Source organism: Actinia tenebrosa, unplaced genomic scaffold, assembly GCF_029948245.1.
Source record: "Actinia tenebrosa isolate PJP-AT-01 unplaced genomic scaffold, QUT_ActTen_1.0 PGA_scaffold0__85_contigs__length_37466705, whole genome shotgun sequence".
NCBI lineage: Eukaryota > Metazoa > Cnidaria > Anthozoa > Actiniaria > Actiniidae > Actinia > Actinia tenebrosa.
The window spans coordinates 21,634,664-21,646,534 of record NW_028292569.1 but is presented as its reverse complement, the minus strand read 5'-3'; the positions used below and the strand labels follow the sequence as shown (position 1 = coordinate 21,646,534).

The window sequence follows — 11,871 nt, the reverse complement described above, 5'->3', positions numbered from 1 at the left end:
TATTGATGGTAATAATTGGCAAAAAGATTCCTTTTCAAAATAATACAGGATACGTACATTATATACACCCAACTGAAAAACGTTGCCGGGTTCAGAAAAGGTTATATTATCAAAGCTAAGACCGAAGGGGAGCATGGGAAGACAAACAATTATGCTAATTTCATGCGTATTGCAGTTTTCTCTTGCTGCGCACATTTTATGCATCATGGCTTTGGCATGTTGTTAATCTCTGGTCGACCGACTTTACTCTGCTGTGCATTTTTACATGTCTATATGCAAATATAATACAAATTTCGGAGTACCCAAACTCCCTTTCGGTATTAGCTCCCATAATATGACCTTCTCGAACCCGACTACGTTTTTTTCCCCAGTTAGGCCTATATTCAATATCGCAGCAAAAGTAAATACGACAATTTAGGAAATAAATATTCATCCAAATTTATTCAAAAGTGTTTTTTGAGCGTAAATTACGTTGACCAAAAGGGGGGGGGGGGGGGAAACGGTTGACACGAAATAGAGATGAATAACACATCGAAACGCAAACATCACAAACCACCTGACAATATATCCGCACGTGATCTTACTTTTTTCCATCAATATTTGCATACAGATGCAGTTTCTGATATTCAGAACTTTGTGGGTTATGTACGAAGTTTAATGCTTCGTACTTGCGGATATACAAGGGAAGTTCTACTCCTCTAGCACTGTCCCCTATAGTCCTGTTTAGAGCTTGATAGCCTTGCATGTTCGACAATAATGCATCAATATTAAGTTCTTGATAATTATGGTGATTTTGTGAGTGTTGAACGTCAGATGTACTTGTTCCTTGTTCTGCATTTCCTGCATCAAAAGATGACTCAGATTTTTCTGATATTCTTTCGTAGTCTTCGTTTGATGACGTTATTTTTGGTGCATTTTCGGCTAAAACTTCGTTTGGAGCAGAATGCCTCATTATTGTTACAGCAACCACGCTTGTGTCCTGAATTTAATATAAAACATGCCGAGTATTAAAATAATGACAACAGTGATGCAAGTGAAAGAAGGTCGGAAGGGAGGGATGGACTGAAAAACGTCGACGGATGGACATGGGAAAAGAAAAAAAGAAGAGGAAGGAAGGGAGTAAAGAAAAAAGGAAGGAAATAAGGAAACAATTAAAGAACAAAAAGACAAAAAAGGAAACAAGAAAACGATATAATGAATAAAGTTAACTCTCCGATTGAAAGTAAAAACATCGATCGAAATTACAAGGAACATACCTCGTTTTCCGTTCTATTCACAAGTGGACGGGAAAATCTGTTGGAGAAAATAATATATATATATTTTTCGATTCAAAATAAAAACTGGTCTGGATGTATCTTCTATTTTATTCCATGCACGACAGTAATATCGTTTTTAGGCATAGCCCTTTTTCATTTGCAAACATATCGTATACCAAGAGCTTTTGTCTTTATTCCTAGTATATCTACATCACCTTGTGATTTCTTCTCTGTTATCTGAAACTATAAAAAATATCGCCATGTTATGAATATAAGTAATAGGCCCTTTCCAGTTAACGGGCGTGTGTTTGTACTGGTGAGCCAGATTTGGTGATTCTTTATAGCCACTTGTAAATAACTGAATAAAACAATGTGTAAGCAGTGTGTTACGAATTCCAGGTTTATTGCGATCTCTCGAAACATGCTGTAGGATGTTGGTTTGCTCACCAGCAAATTTCAAGCATGAGAATCAAAATGCTCATTCAATTGCTTTCAGGAATGGGTAAGCACGTGAATATTGAGCTTCAAAGGTCATATTGTATGATTACATTTGCCATTGATGTAACAAGCAAAAATAAAAAAGGAGGTAAAAAAACACAACATACACCAATACCACATAAATTTAAGAAACAATGCCTACTTACGTTTAAGAGAGTTTCTTTTACATTTGACGTAAATATATGTTAGGAGAACAGCAATGATTATGAATAAAACGCATGTTGTCGACATATTGATAATTGCAAAAGTTCTTCCTGTACAATAACGAAAAAAAACATTAGAAATGTGGAAGGTATTGAATGTTTTTATTTTTTTGTTTTGTTTTTCTACAGAGTTAGTAATAAAAATGATCCATTTTCAGATTTTATTATTAATTTTGTTTTAGCAGAACTTTTTCAACATTTAAAAAATCATTCGATTCCATCGATGCTATTGTGGAAGAATGACATAAAAAGAAGCAGGTTAATATCATAATTTTTTTATGTTGCTTTGTTCTTCATTAGTTATCATTGGCATCAGACAGCGTGTTAATATATATATAATAAGTGCTAACGGCACTGAGCAATCAAAGTTCGACTAAGACGTCGTCTCCCTCAAAATGTCCATTTTTATGCATTACCGTAAACGGTTATTTGATCTCCTTTTCAACTAAATATTTTTTCGTATCAAATGAGATGGATATCCCGGCCGATGACTTCACGGCGAGTTTATAATAATGGCATTGTCACAGCATAAAAAATAGTGTTTTTGGTGTTGCCCTTGGTGCTGTTTTATTAGTGTTTGCTACATAACAGCTATGAATTTTTTATTTTATTTTTTATTTAATTTTTTTTTTTTTGAGTAGGTGGAAGAGGGGTATAGTTGTTAATTCCCTTCTCACTAAAAGTATCCACGCAAAAAGTATTCATTAATAATCATGATAAGAAGTTGTACAATAATCTGGGGTTTCTGGCCAGGTATAAATACCTTGGTAAAAAGCTATGTATGACAATGCAGGGTTACAGTTAGGCGTTCTTCCCAACGATTCAAAGGTTGGAGCAACTAAAAGTAAAGAAAACAAAAGAACAAACAATTAAAAAAAAGGTCGGTAGCAGCAGTAGCAGCAGCAGTAGCAGGAGCAGTAGCAGCAGCAGTAGCAGTAGCAGCAGCAGTAGCAGTAGCAGTAGCAGTAGCAGTAGCAGTAGCAGCAGCAGCAGCAGCAGTAGCAGCAGCAGCAGCAGGAGCAGTAGCAGTAGCAGTAGCAGTAGCAGTAGCAGTAGCAGTAGCAGTAGCAGTAGCAGTAGCAGTAGCAGGAGCAGTAGCAGTAGCAGGAGCAGTAGCAGTAGCAGTAGCAGTAGCAGTAGCAGGAGCAGTAGCAGTAGCAGGAGCAGTAGCAGTAGCAGTAGCAGTAGGAGTAGCAGGAGCAGTAGCAGTAGCAGTAGCAGTAGCAGTAGCAGTAGCAGAGCAGTAGCAGTAGCAGAGCAGTAGCAGGAGCAGTAGCAGTAGCAGAGCAGTACAGTAGCAGTAGCAGTAGCAGTAGCAGTAGCAGTAGCAGGAGCAGTAGCAGTAGCAGTAGCAGAGCAGTAGCAGTAGCAGTAGCAGGAGCAGTAGCAGTAGCAGTAGCAGTAGCATAGCAGGAGCAGTAGCAGTAGCAGGAGCAGAGCAGTAGCAGTAGCAGGAGCAGTGCAGAGCAGTAGCAGTACGCGGGAGCAGTAGCAGTATCAGTAGAAGGAGCAGTTAGCAGTAGCAGTTAGCAGGAGCAGTAGCAGTAGCCGTAGCAGGAGCAGTTAGCAGGAGCAGCGCAGTGCAGTAGCAGGAGGCAGAGTAGACCAGTAGTAGCAGTAGCAGGAGCAGTAGCAGTAGCAGTAGCAGTTAGCAGAGAGCAGTAGCAGTAAGCAGTAGCAGGGCAGTAGCAGTAGCAGTAGCATGAGCAGTAGAGTAGCAGTATCAGGAGCAGTAGGCAGTAGCAGGAGCAGGCAGTAGCAGGAGCAGTAGCAGGAGCAGTAGCAGTAGCAGGAGCAGTAGCAGGAGCAGTAGCAGTAGCAGTAGCAGTAGCAGTAGCAGTAGCAGTAGCAGGAGCAGTAGCAGTAGCAGTAGCAGTAGCAGTAGCAGTAGCAGTAGCAGTAGCAGTAGCAGTAGCAGTAGCAGTAGGCAGTAGCAGTGGCAGTGGCAGTGGCAGTGCAGTGGCAGTGGCAGTGGCAGTGGCAGTAGCAGTAGCAGTAGCAGTAGCAGTAGCAGTAGCAGTAGCAGTAGCAGTAGCAGTAGTGAAAGATCCTACTCGCCATCTTTGTTGAATTTTGTTGTTGACATCGATGGTTTTGAACTTTTTCTTGCTACACTGTTTGCTAAAACAGAGATGGGACATTAAAAAATATTTTAATTATGGCTTAATAATAATTCTTCTTTGGCCCTTGGATTTCCATTTAAAAAGACGCTAAAATTAAAAGCGAATTAATTAGTATATAGTATACTGTTAACAAATATCTCATTTATTACAAAAAAAGTTACCTTTTGTTTTCGTATCAGGTTTCGAGGTTACCGTAACTGTTTTTTCTGTGTATATTTTCGTTGCTGGAAGGTCTGAAATAGCGAATAAGAGGTTTGGTTTTGTATCTCAAAGAAAGGGGTACTTTCACAGTCGCTAGCAATTAAAGAAAATTACTCTAATTAATTGTACAATCACAATTGTAAATACACAAACATAAAGAAATCTATTTGCTTTATAATAAAAGTAATTTAGATACATTTATGCTTGCTACCAATACCGTATTAATCAATAGTTCACCTTCGTACCTATTTCAGTAATGTTAAGGTAACCCACTTTCCAACCCACTTCATTTGTTGCGTTACACTTGTACATTCCATATAAACCAGTGTTGCTGTCTGGTATTTTGAGAACCATTCTGCTGCCGCCTGTTATTTCTGTGACACCAGATTCAACTTGCGTTCCATCAGCATAATACCACTTGATTAAGGGGCGTGGGTGTCCACTTGCTTGGCAAAGTAGGACGATAATCTTTTCGTTGACAGTCCAGTTTAGAAACGTTATATTAGGTTTGTCTACGAAAAAGGAAATAACGAATGGAAAAAACAAATATTAAAAAAATATATATAAGTTTTGAAAAGCTATTTGTTCCATAGTTCAGCTGCAGGAATTTAAATCAATTATGGTAACAAGGGCAGAATTGAAACAAATATTATATTATTCGACAATTAAATACGTTGAATACTTACACCATACAGTGACTTGTGTTTGAGTTTTCACGGGATACTCATTTGGGTTGTTTGTTGCCTGGCACTGATACGTCCCATTTTGATGCCTTGTGATGTTCCGGATAACGAGGTTAGCGAAACCTACTCCTTGGCTTTTAATTTCCTTGGCTTGGTTTTTCAGTAACACCCAAGTGATGTTGGGAGTTGGATTTCCAATTGCAGAACAACTGATACCCAGATCTTCTCTCTCAATCACTATATTGTTCGCTTGAAATTGGCTGGTGAACTGTGGCCGCGCTGTTATGAACATATTATACATATACGAGTGTATGTAGAGTAACTCTATTTATATCTATTTTCTATTCATAGTCCATTTATGATATAAGTAGCGGTGATCTTCAATGAAACACTTATAAGTTTAATTTGAATGCTAATGTATTATTAATTGATAATCAAACAATAACGTTATATGAAGTTCCGACTGCGCCTTAATTTGTTACCTTATTTGCCTATTTGCTTTTGATCTGATTCACTTGCTTCGACTTCTTTCCAATCCATGTATGCTTACAATAAGAGTAAAGTGGATACTGTCTGATTGGTGGCAGAATAACTTAGCCGTAAGTAGCAAACATATTAACAAAGGTTGCCTCTGTAAAGGTTCTTGCGTAGAAAACGATGGCAGTATTTAGTTGTTGTTTTTGTTTTCCCTTTTTTTTTTTTTTTTTTTTTCCCAACTGCATGGCGCTCGTTTTCAAATGATGTCAGCTCTTTTATTTGGTTTCACACTGACATTTTATTTTCAAACCAAATCTACTGAGTAAAACACCATGTTGTTCTCAAAATTTTAAAATATTCAAGCAAGTTGTTTTTTAAGGTTTGTAAAGTATATTAGGCTAAAATACTTACTTGTAACAAGAAGCTGAATTTTACTTCCTATTGGCGGTAAAGTCTTCAATAATAAATTCATCCAGTATATTCCACTATCAGCAGTAGTGACATTAGAGATAACCAGGGTGGCATTTGATTCTCTACTGACTCGAGTGGTAGGGTATAAAAGTCTAGCAGGACACGTGTCATTACTAATTGTCCATCTCCAATCTCTTAAGGCATGATCATATCCAATTAAAAGAGGTGTTTCATTAGCATAGTAATGGCTCCATGTAGGGGAAATTAACTGAAATTCTTCCTTCCTGTTGTCTACGGTGTAGTCCCAAACCAACCTGGCTGTCCCACCACTGACAACGTACAGAGGATTCGGTGGAACTTGGATAATTCGGACTTTACCTGATAATATATAGATCAATGTGATTTCATCAGTGCTTCTTAAAATTGGTAATAAAATACAATGAATGAAAATCTAACAAAATGACAGAAAACGAAATCAAATTACCTTGGACATGATTTCCAATTACTGCTACAAGAATCAAATAATTAAAAAGTTGATCTTGTATCAATGACACCATCTTCAGAAAGATCTTGAAAACCATAACATAGAAAGTGGTGATGGCAAACACCATAAAGCTATAATTTCACTTTCTATTAAATAGACTTTCATAGGGCCATGTTTATTCTCGCGAAAATAAAAAAAAAAAAAAAAAAAAAAGAATAAAAACTTTGTTTGACATTCATCAATTAAATTTCAAAAAAAAAAAAAAAATTCAATGCGAGGCTACTCGTTGCAAAATCAACAACAAACCAACTCGTATGACTGCTGATATTGAAAAGGCTGATATTGAAGTAAACAATTAAATTTCAAAATGCATTTTTTTTTTTCATTTCCAGGAAAAAAACCTTTCAAATCTTGCAACAAACTATTTATTGGAAATTTCAAGTCTCTCATTTTTGTCTTCAGTGTTCACTGGTTGTCCATGACAAGCATACATGGAACATTTTTGGCCCATGGTTTTGGACTCGGTTATTCTTCTCTATATTTTTGACTTTTTAGCCAAATTTTATTAACATTTCATGTGAAATAATAATATAATGCACGAAGCCATAGTTTAAATAACGTAGAACTTGGGAAAGGATAAAAAACGAGTTACATATATGCGTCAAACAACCGAAAATAGATCATTTTAATTTCATTATTTGAAAAAAATGCTTTCTTAACGTTTTTTTAGTTTCATTCTCAACACTTTCGAAATGTTATCTGCCCATAACTCGCATGATATCTGTACAAATATAGCCCTGTGATAACGCAGCAGGTGTACTTTATCACACCAATTCAATATATTTATTGTAATCAATTTAAAAAAATCCAAGATTGATCATCAAAATACCTACGAGACGTGGTTCCTTCTAAGGCAATAAGCCAGTCAGCGCGATGTGAGCATGCATGGCTTACTAGCTTTTACGCCATAGGGGAAAAAATGTCACTATGTTTTTCTATGCAAAGAAAATCAAATAATATGTGGTACAAGTCTTCAATATTTTAATACTGAATATGAAATAAAACTGAATGAAAATATTTGATGGCTAAAATATATATTTTTTGAAAACGTTTGAGGCTCAAAAATAAGTTAATACAAATCATAAGGTACTCCTCCCTGCTATAATATTTGGTCACATTGGCAATTTGATGCGGGTCAGTTTTACTTTGCCCAGCAAGTCTGCTAGCCATCTTTTTTTTTTACGGTGACTCGTTCTTTCGAAGTTTCTTAATTGATATCATTCATTTCAAGTCTTCATACTTAGCTTTCGCCTCTTCTAGAAGTGCAATTGGAGCAATTCGTACTGCACTGACCTGTCTGTGATGTTCTTTGGAAACCGCATTTTTGGACTTGGTTTTGGTTGAGGGAGGTGTTGATTTTTAGTTTGTGCTTGCAGAACCGATTCAAACACGGCAGACTGTGATGAGGGACTGGAATGACTTGGGGTTTTAAATTCAAGCTTGTTTGGATGGCTTTGAGCATTATTTGAAGATGATATGCAAAACCGTTTTTTATCCCGCTCGTGAATATTATAAGGCCTATTGACTTTTTACTATTTGACCCGTGAATATACCATCACATGTAAGGCATTTGCATGTAACATTGTCACCCTTTATTTTCCAGTTGTGAATAGCTTAATTGCGAAATTTACATAATTCTTTAAGTCATTTCGCAGAATGTGCGGCTTTCTTGCAGTCTGTTTATATTTTTGCGCATTGCATAAATGCACAGGTTCGATGCTAACAAATGTTGAGCATTGTCATGCAGACCTGTAAAGCTCTCATTCTATTTACAATACCATTGTACTTACTACTTCTTTATATACACATTGACGATGGTGCGAGCAACGTCATAATGTAGTTGTTATTTAAAGGGCACTTGTATAAATGGGCATAAATGTACAGGTTCGATTCTAACAAATGTTGAGCATTGTCATGCAGGCCTGTAAAGCTCTCATTCTATTTACAGTACCATTGTACTTATTACCTCTTTACATATACATTTACGATGGTGCGAGCAACGTCATAATGTAGTTGTTATTTAAAGGGCACTTGTATTAAAATCAATGAAAATTAGAAATGGCTTTGAACTTGGTCAAACTTATCAACATGGTCAAGATAGTAGCCAAGCGACATGTTTCCTTTACAATCATAGAATGGCGGAAAAAATTATCAAGTTTATTCAGCATCTAAGTTGTGAGTAAGGCCTAGGACAAACGTCGAACTTTCTAGCACCGAACTTAGTTACATCAAAGAATGCCGCCTCGTTATCACCTGATATCCATTGTTTTGAATGAGTTCGGTGCATGGAAAGTTCGACGACGTTGTCCTAGGCCTAAATGACGTCATTCACTTAACCATATTGTTCTTTTCATTTTTAACTCAAAATATCTCAATAGCAAGTGTCTCCCAGACAAATATTTTCACTAATCTGATTTCATAATTATGACTAAGGCATATTCTCTTCAAATACTTCAGTTATTCGGACTTTCAAAAATCGGGGCGTTTTCATCCAAGTGCCCTTTTAACCATATCAATTGTCCTATTAGGACTAAAAACATCGTAAACAAGAGATGAGGCGTTATGGATGTTGCTTCCGATGAAGGTGGACGAGGAGCTGTTAAATATAATAACATTTACGAAATGAAATATTAATAAATAAAGAAACACATAACGTAACGAACTTAGAAAAATAATATAATGCATATCATTTATTTGAGAGTGGACAACAAATTTGTTGTTATTGTTGTTAGTATTGTTGCTGTTATAAAGTTGTATATGGCGCGTTTAATCAACTTACTTTGCGAGCTTGCGTTCTTTGTGTTATTCGTATAGTCGCTTGAAACTGTGACGATTTCTTCAGGCAAGGTTGGTTTTGACACGAAAGCTGTGAAATTGTCTAATTGAAAATATATATGTATAACAATTAAAGATGAAAGTCAGTCGAAGAAAGAAGAAGATGATGATAAAAACAGGGGGGGGGGAGAGTAAAACAAAACAAGGTTTGCATAATCTCAAAATGCATTTGATCTATAAATGAATGGAAAACATATCCCGCGTGATTCATCGTTTAGAAAAAGGACATTACTGTAGGTTAATGACATTTTATTTCTTTCGTTTCTGGATTTTACCGGGAAAATTATTGAGTAATACATATTAGTGGATTTATCTTGCGAAAGAACCCAATTAATATAAAGTTTTTTTCAAAATGGCAATGTGATATCGTTAATTCAGTGCATAAGTTATTTCAGTATTAAACAACATTCTCCCAAATGACATTGTTTTTTGCGTGACCAACAGATCTATGTCCATACTTGGTAAGCTTTCCCTAATCTGGAAGTGTACATATATTTATTTTTGATAGATACACGAAAGTATGAACTATTTTTCTCTAGTAAAATCGCAGCTATTGCGGCGAAGTATATCAACTAGTAGAATCTAACTCAGATACTTGGCATGGCTTTTAACAAAGAAAGTCCAAACCGCATTAAGACGTAGGGATCCCACGCAAACGACAATATAATTTTCAGATATTTTCCATATACTGACCTTGCCTATCTTTCACTGACAATAAAACAGAATATGACTGTAGTTCCGAGACATCACCATCACTTATCCTTGCAATGTACTCAGCGGTATCATTCCTGGTCAGGTTTTTGATTACAAACCAAGCATGGCCTTGGCTTAGGTTACCAACGAAATCTACTCTACCAGTGTATGTCTTAGGCAATGAGGGAGAAATTGTTTTCCCATTTTTCGTATTCACATTGATAAACTGGGGATCAGGCATTTGTTTATTGCCTAACCCCCACACAGCTGAAAGAACTTCCCTGCCGTCTGTCGTGTTCCACTTAAAAATTACATCGTTACCCACGAGATCTTGGAGCCTTGTAGGTCCGACTATTGTGCAACGTACTGTAAAATTAAATTAATAGAAAACTTTATTATTAAGTTTGTACGTGCAAATCATTAAAAGTATGGGTATTGCAGTAAGATTCATTCGTAATTTTTTGCTATGGATTGTATGTTTTTTGTGGTTTTATAATGCAATGCAAAGTCTTTAGTAATATGCAAAACGTCTATATTCTTAAGACATTATCATTCTAAACTTCAGGTTGCCATATTGTCAGTTTACCCTTGTGACGTGTCATATTACAGGTTCCCTTTGTATTTCTTTAAATCTATGTTAGCAGACAAAAATATTCCAAAAAAAATCGTTCGAGTTTGTGAAACCATCCAAAGCTTCATTGATGTAATCCAATGTCTTTATTTCACCCAAATATAACTTTGATATCAGATGTTAAAAACATTTCCATAAACTGGAATGTCCTTATGGGGAATATTGCAATTATGAATAATAATTCGTATATCCATATATCTCCCTTTTATCACAAAATATGCTTCGCAAAACAGAAAGCGAAGTCGTTTAGCAAGCTGTAAATTTGAAGTACTTTAATTTGCAATGACTATAAAATGATGTAATTTTTGGATTACATGACTGGATAAAGCCTTTATACTAGTGATCGTAGTTAATGCTGCGTCATAGGTTTACTTTCAATTATAAGGAAAATATCTTCGCTTCCCTCGTATTTAAATCAAGAGTTGTATTATTAGAGCTTGTATTAGTCAAGTCAGCTCAATGCTAATTGAAAACACACTGGCATCGCTCACTGGATCATTAATATAGTGATTACAATAGAAATAAGAACTAAATCCAACAATAGATACATCGTATATGGTTGAGAATTATTAATTGTTTTGTAGCGCGCGACACAACATAGAAGTAAAAATTACGTATATATAATTTCCTGCAGTATACAAACTCAGAATTCCTTTCTTACCTATTTTTGTGGCGAAAAGTTTTAAAAGGAGCAACCAAAACGTGTGTGTAGACGAGGACAACATAGAACGAAAAAACAAAAAAAACCACACACACACACAAAACAAAAAAAATTTCCAAAATCATTTAAAAGATTAATTGTATCTTTAACCCCCCTCCCCAGCAGCCACGTATGTAAAATCCGGCCGGTAACGCAAAGCAACCAGAACTTAATAGACAAAAGAATGACAGCATGTGGAGGGCTTTGTAAAATCTATTTTGCTTAAGGGAAATGGCTTGCACAGATGGAAGGATGTTCCATCCATGATCACAGGAATTATTTACTCTTATTTGCTCACAAAAACGTAAGCTTGCTTCTTTCTTGCTTTACCGACCTATCGACCAACCGACCTACCGACCTACGACTACCGACCTACCGACCTACCGAACCTACCGACTACCGACCTACCGACCCGACCTACCGACCTACCGACCTACCGACCTACCGACCTACCGACCTACCGACCTACCGACCTACCGACCTACCGACCTACCGACCTACCGACCTAAATTCACGTTCAATATATATATAAATTGGCATTTTTTCCCCGCGTGTCAAAAATAATGTGCAGCCAAACATCTTTCGAAGGCAATGAAACGATCTCGTACCCAGAGCC

General features: G+C 36.5%; 2 protein-coding genes across 4 annotated transcripts in view; both read right to left on the bottom strand.

Annotated features, from left to right (window-relative positions):
- Positions 1-90: 90 nt before the first annotated feature.
- On the bottom strand, positions 91-6,413 carry LOC116296341 (uncharacterized). Its single transcript, XM_089036141.1, has 11 exons — positions 6,337-6,413; positions 5,853-6,230; positions 4,968-5,243; positions 4,527-4,793; positions 4,242-4,313; positions 4,016-4,078; positions 2,721-2,795; positions 1,901-2,008; positions 1,472-1,499; positions 1,257-1,293; positions 91-979 (listed from the first exon to the last, which is right to left on the bottom strand). The coding sequence occupies exons 1-11, from the start codon at positions 6,407-6,409 to the stop codon at positions 581-583; spliced, it is 1,776 nt and encodes a 591-aa protein (XP_088892267.1). The 5' UTR covers positions 6,410-6,413; the 3' UTR covers positions 91-580.
- Positions 6,414-7,965: 1,552 nt separating this feature from the next.
- The window catches only part of LOC116296359 (uncharacterized), a 28,099-nt gene continuing 24,193 nt past the window's right edge, over positions 7,966-11,871 (bottom strand). Inside the window, exons 1-5 of one of the 3 annotated variants that reach the window (XM_089025787.1) lie at positions 11,681-11,717; positions 11,217-11,613; positions 9,925-10,290; positions 9,176-9,274; positions 7,966-8,992 (exon numbers count right to left, since the gene is read on the bottom strand). In XM_089025787.1, coding sequence (XP_088881913.1) covers positions 8,850-8,992; positions 9,176-9,274; positions 9,925-10,290; positions 11,217-11,280 — 672 coding nt within the window. In that variant the 5' untranslated portion in view covers positions 11,281-11,613; positions 11,681-11,717 and the 3' untranslated portion in view covers positions 7,966-8,849. Of the gene's footprint in view, positions 8,993-9,175; positions 9,275-9,924; positions 10,291-11,216; positions 11,614-11,672; positions 11,718-11,871 lie in introns of those variants that run through there. The other 2 variants (XM_089025786.1, XM_089025788.1) reach the window with 2 other exon arrangements.

Coding starts and splice junctions, on each gene's coding strand:
- LOC116296341 (XM_089036141.1), bottom strand. CDS start 6,409: ATGGTGTCATTGATACAAGATCAACTTTTTAATTATTTGATTCTTGTA. Junction 2,796..4,015: donor AACAAAATTCAACAAAGATG/GCGAGTAGGATC, acceptor CTTTACTTTTAG/TTGCTCCAACCTTTGAATCG. Junction 1,500..1,900: donor TAAAAGAAACTCTCTTAAAC/GTAAGTAGGCAT, acceptor TATTTTTTATAG/TTTCAGATAACAGAGAAGAA.